Source organism: Salvia miltiorrhiza, chromosome 3 (genome assembly GCF_028751815.1).
Source record: "Salvia miltiorrhiza cultivar Shanhuang (shh) chromosome 3, IMPLAD_Smil_shh, whole genome shotgun sequence".
Classification (NCBI taxonomy): Eukaryota; Viridiplantae; Streptophyta; class Magnoliopsida; order Lamiales; family Lamiaceae; genus Salvia; species Salvia miltiorrhiza.
Window position 1 is genome coordinate 13,491,931 of NC_080389.1, and position 15,085 is coordinate 13,507,015.

Sequence of the window (15,085 nt, forward strand, 5' to 3'; positions counted from 1 at the left end):
CAAAGATGATAAAATGATAAACGATAATGAGGATGAGAAGTAGCCGAGGAGGGCTAGAGTTGATGAGGATGAGAAGAGAAGCCGATGTAGGCTGGAGCTAAGGATGATCTTGAGAGTATGAGTGGTACACCCTCGTTTTTGATTAGTTTCAATTACTTTGCGATGTATATAACTTACTTAGGAGATACTGATACTTGAGATTTTGACATGATGATAGATGAGCATGTGAATATAGTACCCTACTGATGTTAAATAGATGGATGTTCCTAGTGTGCTAAAGTAGCAACTAGATGAGTTAACTGGTAGCAATTACCGTAGGAGGTCCAGACCGAGACATAGTACTATTAATGGTGTCGGTTTAGAAGGGACATTACGATAGATACTATGGTTTTCGTAGGGTTTATATAACCCCTTTATGTAAGTCCTCTATAAAGAGGCATTCTACTGATGGATATATTTTGTGGACTCAAGTGGTCTTTATGTTAGCTTTTCGTGAGTGTTTATTGCCTTACAGATGAATGTTAAGGTTACCGTGAGGGTTTCCTTAAAGTTGAGTTCGTAAATTGAACTTGAGTTTCGAGGATGCTTAGAGCGTTGGTCGAGTTGAGTTTTCCTTTTGTGATTTCAAAATGCCTCAAAGATGTCGTCAAGAGTGTGATGTGAGGGATAGGCGGGATAATACTCCGCCACCACTACCGCAACATGAGAGGAGAGTTGAAAATGTTGAGCATTCGGAACACGAGTATAGAACATAGGACCCTGAGTTTAAGCTTTTAGCTTGCTGGTGCGAACTTAAGTTTTGTTATGTATAGTATGTTGAGGGTTTAGAAGATACAGAATATCCAAGTTCGGGATAGTATATCCCGTGTGACTGGGGAGTGATTATGTTGGACCTGGCCAGTCCGCATGATCCAAATCTCAGTAGACGTGTTTTGGGTTTATAAACCCACGTGTTTCAACTTTTGGTTGAAAAGCCAGATGGGTTCTTACTCTAGGTCATTTTTGTTCGACCTGGTAGTTACTTCATTCTACCCTTTGGTCATTCATTTGAGTCTCTTGAACAATTTGTTTTGATGTCCTTCTAGGGTTGAACCCTTACAACTTTTGAGTTATCCTAGTAGATTCTTTTAATGTATAAGACTAGTGAGAGGCACGTCAGAGGACTTTAACACCCGAGCAACTGGTAAACTACACCTGAGAACAATTCAAGGCTACTCTTGAGAAGTATGTACCGAGGGGTACAGTAAGCAGCGAGAGGTTGATTATCGAAGTTTTATGCAAGGAAAGAAATTGATTGTAGAGTATAACTGAGAATTCTGTGAGCTATCACGTTTTGCTCACCAGAAGATGGATACTGATGAGAAGATGTCTGAGTTTTTATGTGCCGAATTAAAGCAGAACTTTAAAGTAGTATTGGCAAGTCAGAGTGCATTGTCATACACCGAGGTTTTGAATCGAGCCTTTGGATATGGAGTTGGCTTCACAGCCAGAGAAAGTACTGCAGTCACCCGCACTGCCGTTGACTCAGATAAAAACACCTTGAGGACAACAGACTGTACCTCAAGGACGTAATGGAAAGAGAAAGTGGGAAGACAAAGCACATGGCAACAAAAAGCCGTGGAAAGGACATGTCCATCAACAACAATATCTTGGACAGTCATCAGGACAACAGAGGACGTCGTCGTGCGCCAAGTGCAACAAGATGCACTTGGGGGTTTGCGAAGCTGGGGCTAATAGTTGCTTCAACTATGGACAAGCTGGTCACTACTCGTCACACTGCCCGGGTAGACAACAAGAAATAGTGGGAGGGAAGCCCAATTAGAATTCGGCTCAACCCGTGAGCGCCATCATGGGATATCCCTAACCGCCGCAACAGCAGCGTCAACCGCAATGTCCACAGAAACAGAAACAGCAGCAGCAGCAACAACAACTTCCACAGCCGCCACAGCATCAGAGAGCCTTTGCGCTAAATCGGAAGCAGCCCGAGAGAAAAATCAGGGAAACCTGAAAGGTATGGGCAGGTTATTGGATGCACCAGTTAGAATATTGTTTAATACAGGAACCTCGCATTCTTTAATTGTTTGAAGCATGTTACCTTCAAACTCGAACCAAAACAAGCTAGTCCCGAGTTGAGAGTAATCACTCCTGTAGGAAGAGTTACTACAGTTTCTTACATGATTTCTAGCTTAGAGCTTGAGTTAGGATCACTAAAGATGAAAGCAAGAACCTTGCACTTAATGCCTATGTGGAACGTAGACATTATTCTAAGGATGGACTGGTTAGCAGAGAACTTTGCCCCAATTGATTGTAAGAAGAGACAGATAACTTTCCAACCACCTGGGAAGGAACAGACATGTTTTCACGACATTGATAGAAAGAAGAGAATTCCAATCATTTCGGCACTTCAGGCGTCGAAATTGGTAAAGAAGAAAGGAGCACAAGCTTACCTAGTTTACTTGAATGATGAAGGAGAATCAAGTAAAAAAAAAAAAAAAAACTTTGAGGATGTAGCAGTGGTAAGGGAATATAGAGATGTATTTTCCGAGGTCTTACCAGGATTGCCACCAACAAGACAGTTGGAGTTCACTATCGACCTAGAACCTGGATCAGCACCAGTGTCGAAGGCACCCTATAGAATGTCGCCTAAGGAGCTACAAGAGCTGAAGATTCAGCTACAAGAACTGCTAGAGTTAGGTTTTATTAGACCTAGTGTATCCCCGTGGGGAGCACCAGTCCTTTTTGTCAAAAGAAAGGATGACACGTTGAGAAGGTACAAAGAGTATCGAGAACTGAATAAATTGAGGATAGATGACTTGTTTGATCAATTACGAGGAGCGAGCTTTTTCTTGAAAGTTGACTTGAGATCAGATTATCACCAGTTGAAATTTTGACAAAAGGATATACCTAAGACAGCCTTTCAAATGAGGTATGAGCACTATGAGTTCATAGTTATGCCATTCGGTTTGACGAAGGCACCAGTAGTTTTCATGGATCACATGAATCGAGTTTTCATCAATAAATGGATAAATTTGTCCTAGTTTTCATAGATGATAATCTCATCTATTCGAAGAATGAGCAGGAGCGCCAAAACATTTGAGAACGATGTTGGAAACGCTAAGAGTTGAGAAGCTTTTCGCCAAATTCACCAAGTGCGAGTTTTGGTTGAACGAAGTAACTTTTCTAGGACATATTGTATCATCCGAAGGAATTAAAGTTGACCCTGCCAAGGTACAAGCTGTACATGAGTGGAGATCACCAACTACGCCTAACGAGATTCGCAGCTTTTTAGGCTTAGCAGGATACTATCAGAGGTTTATTGAAGGATTTTCCACGATAACAAGACCGATGACACAATTACTTAGAAAAGAAGCTAAGTACAATTGTAAAGAGGAGTGTGAAGAGAGTTTATAAGAGCTTAAAGGAAATTGACTACAGCACCAGTGCTGATAGTCCTAGAAATGGATAAAGAGTATACCATCTACGCAGATGCGTCAAAGAATGGGCTAGGATGTGTTTTGATGCAAGAAGGGAGAGTTATAGTCTATGCATCACGACAACTTAGACCCCACGAGATAAATTATCCAACGCATGATTTAGAGCTTGCAGCCGTTGTGCATGCCCTGAAAATTTGGAGACATCATCTCTACGGAGTTAGATGTGAGATTTTCACGGACCACAAAACTTTGAAATACTTTTTCGAGCATAAGGATATTAACATGAGGCAAAGGAGATGGCTCGAATTAGTAAAGGATGTTGACTGCGACATTAATTATCACCCCGGCAAGGCCAATGTAGAAGCCGATGCATTGAGCCGAAAGGTCTCGTCAAAGTTAGGATGTCTTCTCATGAGAGAGGATGAGCTTATAAAGGACTTTGACAAGATGAGGATAGAGATGATAAAACCACCGGTGACGATATCGAGTATTGTTGCGACGATGCCTAGTTTGAGGAAAATGGTGATTGAAGCACAAGGAAAGATGAGACAATGAACAAGTTACGAGAAAGGATAAGAGCAGGAGATCTCAAGAGTTACAAAAAAACATCAGACAATGCTATCTTATTTGAGGGGAGAATATGCATTCACCGCGATGATGAACTTAAGAATACGATCATGAGTGAGACTCATGACACGCCTTACACTGCCCACCCAGGAGGCACAAAGATTTATCAGGTTGTGAAAAAAGAGATTTTTGTAGAACGGAATGAAACGAGACATAGCTTCGTTTGTAGAGCGATGCTTAGCTTGTCAGCAAGTGAAAGCATTACACCAACGACCCTATGGGAAGTTAAAACCGTTGGAGATTCCCGAGTGGAAATGGGATCATATAGCGATGGATTTTGTGATAGCTTTACCGAAAAAAGTCAAAGAGGAAATACAACAATTTGGGTGATTGTAGATCGACTAACAAAATCTGCACATTTCATACCGATCCTAATCGCGTATGGACCAGATAAGTTAGCACAATTGTACGTTCGTGAGATTATAAGATTGTTTTGAGTACCGATGTAAGATCACCTCAGAGAGAGATCCAAAATTTACATCACGTTTTTGGATGAGTTTACAGAAAGAGTTGGGTACAAGGATGAATTTTAGCATAGCAGACGATAGAAGATATGATAAGAACTACTATCCTTGATAGAGGAGTACATCGGGAGAATGTGTTGCCACTAATTGAGTTTGCCTATAAGATGTGAGACAAAGTTTTGAGATAGGAGACGAAGTTTTCTTGAAGGTTTCACCCTCAAATGGGATGAATAGATTCGGAGTTAAAGGACAGCGTAGACCCAGAGTTATAAGTCCTTACGAGATATTGCAAAAGATAGGTCCAATAGCGTACAGGTTGGCTTTGCCACCTAGCTTTGGAAATGTGCATAACGTGATTCATGTGTCACAATTGAGAGGATATATATTTTCGATCCAAACCATGTGGTTTACTAAGAAGAAATGATCTTAGAACCAGACTTGAGTTATGAAGAGAGACCTCAGATGATGCTTAATCATAAAATTTGGCAATTGAGTAATAAGTCGATTGCATTGGATAAGGTTCAATGGAGATATGATAGTTAGAAAGAAGTGGAAAGAGAGCTTGAGGATAAGATGTGAGAGAAGTATCCGAAACATTTACAGGAGGTACAAATTTCGGGACGAAATTTATTTTAAGGGGGAGGGTATGTAACACCCGGGCTTTTGATGACGTGTTTAATTGCTTAAGTTTGAGTAATTAGGGTATAGATCCCTTGTTTGATTTACTTTGTAAAGAGATGAGGAGTTATATGAAGTTCCCTTGTTATTTTTAAGATGTTGAGATGTTCTTTTGATGATGTTTGGATGATGTGAGATTTTATATCCGAAATTGAGTTTGAGTATTCGAATAATTCGAGATAATTATTTGAATGAGAACGGTGAACTCGGAAGTGAGATCTGAGTCCGTTAAGACGTTTTTGAAAATTTTGACTTTTTGACGATGAATAGTAAAATACTGCTATTTCGTCTTTTTGTCGACTTTCAAAATCTTATGTGCACGTCGTCGAGAAATATTCTTAGTTTTTCGATACGAGTCCAATAATGAAAGTTTTTATTTTTTTTTTTACGACGAGTGAATAGTGAATCGGGATTTCTCGATAAACGTGTAGATCTCGTTTATCAGAATTTCGAGAACGAGCTTGTATTTTCTATATTTATATAGAATTACGAGTGTAATGAAAGTGAGTAGAGGTTGAGAGGGCGAGTAACGAAGAGTATGGGTAGTTAGTCGTTAAAACGAGACGAGACGAGACGAGACGAGATATTTAACGGCTAAATATCTACCTACCCTACCCTTGACCACCCCCCAAACCCCTTTCCCCTCACTTAACTCACGCAGCCACACACACAACTCACGCAGCACACACACAAACACCCAAAACACACACTAGAATTCACGCAAACACCATTGTTGAGAAGTTTGAGCTTTTGAGCTCCGATTTGAGCACCGAGACGAGCGCCGATCATCTTTTCGATCACGTATCTAAGTAGGTAAGATCTCTACCTACGTTTTGATGGTTTTCTTTTCGATTTTCGTCGACGTCGAAAAACGTCGATTCTCGACTTTATTTTGAAACGACGTTGGATCGTCGTGAAATTTTAGTATGTTGTTCTTGGGTAGATGTTGAGCATGTTTAATGAAGGGAGTAAGAACGGAACGAACCGTAGCTATGAAACCCATGAGGGCAGCCCCGTTTTTCACATATTAGCTTGTCTTTCGATTTTTGTTTGATCGTTTTGACTTGATATTTGTGCTTAGGGGTATGCTAGAATCGATATATATTAAATTCGTATTTTTCCAAGCACGAAAATTGTATAAATTTTTAGAGTATGATTATTTAAATTCGTGAAGTTTGAGACGTTGCATAATGAATATTATTGCGTATATGTGTTCTACGATATCACATGAGCATGCTAATTGATTTACAATTTATGGATGATAATTGTTGAACGAAATTAAAACTGGAATTCTGTCAAAATTTTACAGCAGTTTCAAGCTTATGTTTCGATGAGTTTTCATTGCTTGATGGCTCTGAAATTTTAGTATGTTTATCTATGATATGTGTATTTCGTTGCTGCAAAATTTCATGTCTTTTGGATGATGTTTGCTATTTTAAAGATATTTTGAAAAATCCTTGACAGATTCTGTCAACTATTGGTAGACTTCACAAAAACGTTTATATCTATTAATCCATGAAGGATTTTGCATCACCGTTTTTTTTAAACGAAACTAGACTTCAATACTTTTCTAAAAACATAAGATTTTGATTTTTATGACCTCTGAAACAGAGCAGTTTATTATTTCAAAAATGCCCTGTTCTGCTGTCATATTTGTCCAACAGTAAAAGTGTATGAGTTTCATTGTTTATTTGGCAGATCATATGAACGTTTTCTCTTGTGAAATTTTAACCAAATCTTCAAGGATACCTTTAGTTTTGGATGATTAAATTTGATGGAATTTTATTAAGGTTTGCCTTGGTTTCTAATGGCCTAAACAAAATTGGCAGAAACTGTCAATCTTTGACAGCCTGCACTAAAAGAGCAATATCTCCAAAAACCTTTAACCTTTTTGGTTAACTACCATTTTTAGAGTGAACTACACTTCATGAAGTTTTTGAGATCAATTGGTATGAGAGTTTATGATGATTGAGTTGGTTGTTATGAAGTTTTAAAGATGACACAAAAACAGCAAAACTTTCTAGAAAATAACTTGATTATATTTGTTTTGATGGATGATACGATATGACTAAATGGTGTGAGTTGTGAGAGTTATGATTAACGCACATAAATGTTGGTATCTGACACTCGAACAATTGGTGTCGAGTATAAATGATAGTTTACTGATAAAGAGTTTTGATGATTTTGAATTGTTTGGGTTGCGTTGAAAAGATGTCAAGATGTTAAGTTTTGAGTCGAGAGACGAGTTCACGTAGTGAGATTCACGCGTTGAAATCTCGTGGCTGACATGATATATGAATAGGTCATGCCGAAATTTTTAGTGAAATTAGAATTTGAGCATAGTCGATTCTTGTTGACCCGTGACTCAAATACATGCCTAATGGAAAGTTTAACTTTCTAATTGGTTAATTAGACGAGATGAGAGCGAATAGATCTGCTAAGAAAGTGGACTTTTCGATGTGTTAAATATTTCTTTTAATTGAAGCGCTGCTAATTATAACATAAGGATGTTATAATTAATGAGTAATGACGAGAGATAATAATTGTTATATTGATTAACAATCAAGAGAGATGAACATTAGAGATACTAATGTTTCATAAAAGAAATTAGATTATTAATCGAGGTTTCTTTTATAACTTCTCACCAATTCTTCATAACGATGAAGGTCCTTTTGGGAAGTAACGACTTGAGGGAGAGAGTGACGTTACTCATTGATACAGAGACACAACGAGGTGGGCATTACTTTTACTATACGTATATAGAGATCCCCTGCGTGTCGTAGGCCTCTTATACGAATGAATGCATGAGATGATTTAACTATTAATTTCAGTTTTATATATCTATCAAACGAGTTTAATGCTACCTTTGAACAAGTTATTTCGTTACAAATCTTTGAACTGGAAAATATTACAACTGTTGTCTTGCCATAAAATGTTTAAATTTTAGTATGATATCTATCTGCTTTGGCTTTGCCAATGATGCAATCGAATTCGGGTCCTGAGCAGTTGATAGCTATCCTGCCAGGGCTAGTGTACACCAGTGACCGTGAGTCATCTAGCGGGTTGGCCGGTCAAGTGACCGTGAGAGGTGGCCACCTCTCCGGCACACAGTTTCAGATATGATAGATTACAAAAGAACTTAGTCTGATCAGACGAACTTTAAGAATCACAAATGAACTTAGTAAGCTTGGGCCTTTTTAGCGAAAATCTCCCTTGCTGTACTGATTATGATGGCATGACAATTTATAGTTTTGAAGCATGTATTTTTATACCTAGGCATACGTGCCCACTGAGTGCTTTTGTACTCAGCCCTGCATATGTTTTCTAAATGTGCAGGTTGAGCTGATGTGATGATGGTGCTGCAATGAGCGGAGTCTCCAGAGTTGTTAATAAATAGTTAACCTGTCTAGAATATGTCTTCATACATATGTCTAGCTACTTTCCGCTGCAAGATGTTGTTGATGTTATAGTATGTTATGTCATACTTTGAGTCTTAAGAGAATGGTTGCATATGATGTATAACTTGATTAATGATATTAATTAAGTTTTATGCTGTCTTTCATAGACTGTTTTCAATTGAGTATTAATGAATAAAAATGACGAGTTTTATTAAGATGAGTAAGTTTTACGGCTATAAATAACGCCCCTTTTCTTCCCCTTCTTCTTTAACCCCATCCCTAGTCGTGGATCACTCGGCCTAACTATCCCTAGTTAGGGCGGGCTGTGACATTATGTGATGAGGTTTATGAAGGAGATAGTAAAGGCGAAAGTGATGACTCCATTTCTTTGACTAAACTGGTAACAAAAATGCATTTTATTTGTTGCTAACGTTTATTATAATTACTAAATACAATGTTTTGCACTTATGTTGTTCCAGTTTCATAAATCTGAGTATTCTCAATGTGAGATTGACGAGGTTCGTGAGGATTGGGCTTCTTGTGTGATCCGTGAGGTTTGTGAAATAATTCATAATATTTATATCTCACTATTATAATATCTAAATAATGCATATAACTATTTAAACTATTTTGCTTTGTAGATTGACAAGTGAAAGGACAATATTGGTTTATGAAGACCTTCGTTAGTTTTGGATATGATGTTCCAACGGCTACTATTTCGAGCGTTTTTTGTTTGTATTAGTTTAGAGTGGATTCAAACATTAACCCAAGCTTTTAGGATATTGTGCTATAATATGGATGTAAGAATGTTAATGTTGGATAATTAATGTATGGATATGTTATTGAGGATTTGAATTTTGTGTTGAAATGTTACATTTACTATATTTCAAAATTTAGAATAGGAAATAAAAAAAATTAAAATTTGAAAATAATAGATGACGGTGAAAAATTGTCATCTAAAACATAAAAAAGCGTCATCTATTTATATCTTAGATGATGCTTAAAGCGTCATCTATCAAAACAACAAGTGTCATGTATTTATCATATATATGACACTTTTTTCATTTATACGCTCATAGATGACGCTTTTTAAGTGTCATCTATACTATAAAAGCGTCATCTATGAGCGCATAGATGATGCTTCTTAAGCGTCATCTTATTCAGAGGGTATAGATGACATGTCTATTTTTGACACTTGCGGATGCACATAGATGACGCTTAAAAAGCGTCATCTATGAGAGTTTTTCTAGTAGTGTGATCAAATGCTGTCATGCGGGCATCGTCACTCAAATCAGGAATTTCTTTGATAGCATCCCAAGTTGTATAACTTTTTTCTTTTTCCTCCAGCATAGTATCTCTTTTCACGAAGAGGCTTTCAACTCGATCCATTGTGCTAGTGATTTTTTTAATTTCTACCATGAGCTCCTGATGCGAACTATTTTCAGTGTGGCCTGAATTTGTCTCAAACTGGCCTCTGCTTCTTTTGGCGGGAGCTCTTCTCTAAGTAGACTCCACAGGCACTTCAGTGGACTCCAAAGGTGATTTGGAGCCGGATAACGGTGGATCATCTTGACCCAGTACTACAAACGCCTCATTATCAGCATCGTAATTCAACTCCTCTATGAGCAGACCTCTACTTTCATCAACTCCTATTGTCCTAGCATCAGTAGCACTGCCCACTCCAATTGCATTTCTTCCTACAGCCACACCGTTCTCAACAGCAAGCCCCAAGTCTTCAAAATTCGAAAAACTCCCAGTGCGTAAGTATGCATCTTTTGGGTGAGCCTAAAATAATAAATAAGAAAATTATTAATTAACTATATTATTTAAATAATATTGTGTTTAAAAAATAATTGATAACAAATTTACCTCTATATACGCATCCCATACTTCATCTGGGGCCGTGAATTTTTTAGTGTTGTTGTCATAGCCAAAATCAGAGTTAAACTTCAAGAGTGTTGAATAAGCATTCCAACGGCTCTTAAACCATTTGATACGACTTTGGTAGTGATTATAATTTTTATTGCACCTAATTTTTTCATTCAGAACAGGCAATATCCTTTCCTCTACTGTGGCTTTGCTAAATAAACCACTATTATCGCGCCATCCCCTATGTGCAGACTCAACCTGAATATCTAATAAGGCATCACTTTGTTCCTTTGTCCATGCTTCATACACTGCCCTTTTTTATAAATCTTGTGGTTGAGAGTCTCCCATAATAATATTACTAGACACCGAAAATAAATACAGATACAGTACTATATCAATGAATAAAAATAAAAAATAAAAAACATCAACAAAAAACTGAAATCAACTCACATGCAATAGAAACAAAGCATACAGTTGCTAACAATTTATAAAGGTACACGATTCATGCTATAGAAAAATTGCATAATTAAAATAATATGAAGATATAAAATTTATGAAAAAATATTTGGCTAAAAGCTAATATAGAACCCTAAACTTATCTTCTTTTTGAAGTCTGTTGTAGGCGTCTGTGGAATGAGGGGAAAAAAACCGAAGAGGTGTATTTAAAAAGCGTGGGTGGGCTGGGTTGCCTGGGCCCAGCGGCCGTGGCAACCCAGCGGCCGCTGGGAACCCAGCGCCCGCTCAAACCCAGCGCGCGCTGGACTTTCTCAACGAGTGCTGAGTTCCGGCGCTCGCTGGCTTCTTGGCCGCGGGCGCTGGAACTCAGCGCTCGCTTAAAACTTCATGAATTTCAATTATCGTGGTTCTTGGCCGGATTTCGTCGTGTGTATTTTTTGGATGAAATCCATGAAAGTCATTCCGGATTTTAAGTCAATGGAATAACGAATACACCTAGATTTGTATGGATTTTAAAAAGTCTGAAACGAATACACCTAGATTTATATGAGCTTTTAAAAGTCTTGAACGAATTCACCCAGATTTCTGCAGACTTTTAAAAGTCTTGAACGAATACACCCAGACTTTTAAAATCCATAGAAATCCATCAAATTCCACAACGAATACACCCCCCTTAGTCTCTTCTCATCAAATACAAATAATTTCCGTCTACTGCCTCGGAGAGAAAAGAGCGGCTGCAACACTCTTCCGAGATTGCTCAAGATACTTTTGCTTTGTCTTCTCTTAATAAAGCGTCTCCGATCTCGTCTTCTGTGAGTGCACGCAATTGACGGATTACTTTGTTAACGTGAGGTGCGCTTCTGCATATTCAGCCTGCTTCTTATTCTCTTGTAGAGGAGTTGGCGTGAGTTTGCTCCAACAACAAGAATTACGAAAAATACACCCAAATTATAGGCCTTTGAAAAGGTATAACTTTTTTTTTTTTTTTTTCTGGTTTTTGAGAGAAAAAGGTTAAATTGATAATTTGAATTTTTTCCATAACCGATTATATTTGTTAACAAATCTTTGTCATTATTTTACTTATGGTATATCCAATTAGATTCATAAGTTTGTTATAGTTCTCTCTCCTCTTATCTTATTTTTTTCCATCACCGATATCTTAATTAATATCGCCAGCCTCTGTATTTTGACAGATTTCACATATATATATCTGTGTTTCTTTGAAAAAACACGGTTCTTCATTATGATTGCACAAGTTTTTATTCAAATCAATGATTCAAGTTTATTAGTGAAAATTTAAAATGCCTTTATGTATGAAAAATGCTCTCTTTTATAAACATACATAAGCTTCCTATGCCTTATGTATGAAAAATGTTCTCTTATTATAACTGGAAACCAATTAAACTAGAATAATTAACTAGAATTAGAATCATTAACAGCTTTTGGTAGACGAGCTAAAGTGTGGGCTGCTCATTTATAGAGACACCAACACAATCAAGTACAGATAAATAGAAAACTAATTCATGGCAAACTGCATCAAAATAGTTAGTTATGGTATGAACATCAGCAGGGTGATGTTGCTTAAAAACATACCATTCCATACCATAGCTGAGAAACAAGTAGAATAAAATAAACAACTACATTAGAGCAAATGCTAATTCCTTACTATAATAACCTCAGCAGTTGGGGAGGATCTTGGCATACTTCGCACCTTCTCTTCTACCATTAGGAAACGCTTACTTAACGGTAAAAGACAAAGCACAAGCTTGTGGAGCAAGGGAGCATTTTGCAAGATAAATTCTATAAATGGAATTATTGAGGGGTCTTCTGCAAACCAAGAAATCTCAACTGTATTTAGATGGAGCAGCGAGGGACGGGGAAATGGCGTCACAAGGCTCACAACAATGGGATTAATATCCTGAAAAATATAAATTAATTTAGTATGATAAAAGACTAATCTATATCTACTCCTTAATTAGTACTCCCTCCGTCAAGGACCAAGAGTGTGGCACAATTTAAGAGTGTGCAAATTATTCGAAATTCAAATAATCGAAGATTTTGAAATGGGTACAAATTAAGCAAAAATCCAATTCGAAAACACACCATAGCGTTGTTGCTTTATTGAACGTCCACAAAGAGTGTATCAATTTTCTTTTTAAGATATGACGGTTACAAACACTAATAAAAACCACCCTAACGCACGCTCCATTCTTATAATTCAATTTCAATAGCTCATTATTATGCATAGTAGGACTATTTAACCGCTAAAAACACATCAAACAATCATTTAAGTAAAACTCAAACTCGTGCAGACAACAAAAATGAGAGATATTCGTAATGGAAGGAGGGAGTACTTAAAAGAGCTTTAATCAATTATGGAAAACGAAGTGAAATAATAAAAGAGAAACCTTGTATATTATTTGATGAAAACTTAACATCTTCAGCTTTGGAAACAACTCAAGAAGATCAAGGAAATCAAGAAGACCAATATATCGGAGGAAGCCTGTGTGTTTTAGAACCTCAGCATTTGAAAACTGAACAACCATATCTTTCTTCTTCATGGAGAGAAGAAACTGCAGATACAATACAACATGAGGTGATCGCCAATTCAAGTTACTAACACAACACAACAATATAGCTAACTAATTGAAAATACCACACGAAAGTTAAAATTGCACTAGCTACTGCATAGAAAATGAAAATACTATGAAAAGAGATGAATATGAATATGCACGATTTGTCCAATTCGACTCCTTTATGGTATTAATGCGAATAAGAAATCAAACCTCAGTGCTCAACTCCGATAATCCAACCTTCTTAACATGGCAAATGCATCTTAAAAGTTGATAAAACGTTTCGAGAGGCGGATCATACCCATACAAATGTTGAGCTTGAAAACAAGCCTTAGTCAAAGATGGGACATGGCACAAAAAACTAGCACCATTATGAATGGATGTGCGAATTTCTAAAGTCAAGAGATTAGGCGCCCTAATCGTGAGCTCTCCATTTATATGAGCGTCTTGGATTATGAGCGTCTTCAAACTGCGAGATATGATGTTGAAGTTTCCATTAATCTCAACATCAATCAAAGTCATATCTTCCAAGCGAGGGGCGCCCAAGAGAAGTTTGTTTATGGCGTCAGCCGACAAGGAATGCGGAATCCGAATTGATAACATCTTGAGTTGATTCAACTGCACACTCCCCTCGATTTCGAACCAACAATATTCAAGGTCTAATTTTGTAATGGAGGAGCATGAATACAAACTCTGAGGTGGGCAGTATGCGATATCATTGGTATATATATGTAGATCTTCCACTTGCTTATCCATCGCAAAAAGCAGCCACGATTCAACATCGCTGCTAGTATGAGGAGGTACCTCATCACAATAACAAAGGAGGCAAAATCTCTGAATCTGGGCACCTCTCCATTTTTCAAGAACCCCACAAATAAACTCTCGATTTTCGTCTTTGAACTCAAGGCGGGGGACGGTGGTCCACAGATCTTTCCAGCGTTTGGAGAGAACGGTTGTCCTAACAACATGTCTCGTCGACGACAACAACGAAAGAATCGAGAGGATTAAGGAATCGGGCAACTCACTCAGTCGATCGAGGTGATCGGAAACCTCGTTATGTTCGGAACCATGAAGCTGAGGAAAGTGGGAGGAAGCCATTGCGAGGAAGGAAAGAGCGAAGGACTCCAAATTTCAAAGGAACAAGCAAATAAAGTAGTAACATATGTGAGATCACATATAGTCAGTGAAATCTTAGATTCATTCTTATGCGTAGATTTAATGAATCCTATGTTTAAAATATTTTGTGATTTTTCTCATTATTTATTTATGTAAAGGTTAAATTGATAATTAGAATTTTTTCCATATCCGAATATATTTGTTAACAAATCTTTGTCATGGGGAGGGCTATAATAAAAACACTTGTAAGTGTATAAAATATGGATAAATCTTGTCCATTAAATCTTGTTTGATCTAATGACTTGAGATTTGCCTAATCTAATCTATACATATTCACGCTTAATTCATAAGAAGATAACGTGTAATTGCTTAATCTAATTTTGAATTAGTAGATTTGTTCAAATCTTTATTTCCATATATCAAACACACTGACTTTATCATCAAGCCAATAAAATTAACGGAAGCAAATA

At 37.3% G+C, this 15,085-nt stretch overlaps 1 protein-coding gene and 1 long non-coding RNA gene across 2 annotated transcripts; one reads left to right on the forward strand and one right to left on the reverse strand.

Annotated features, from left to right (window-relative positions):
* The first annotated feature begins 5,844 nt into the window (after positions 1 to 5,844).
* Positions 5,845 to 8,783, forward strand: LOC131017646 (uncharacterized). Its single transcript, XR_009099735.1, has 3 exons — positions 5,845 to 6,016; positions 7,870 to 7,936; positions 8,540 to 8,783. It is a non-coding gene; the product is annotated as an uncharacterized LOC131017646 (long non-coding RNA).
* Positions 8,784 to 13,706: 4,923 nt separating this feature from the next.
* LOC131018387 (putative FBD-associated F-box protein At5g56440) lies at positions 13,707 to 14,609 on the reverse strand. The gene has a single exon (XM_057947115.1). It carries the CDS (start codon positions 14,595 to 14,597, stop codon positions 13,707 to 13,709), a length of 891 nt encoding a protein of 296 aa, XP_057803098.1. The 5' UTR covers positions 14,598 to 14,609.
* Between the last annotated feature and the right edge of the window lie 476 nt (positions 14,610 to 15,085).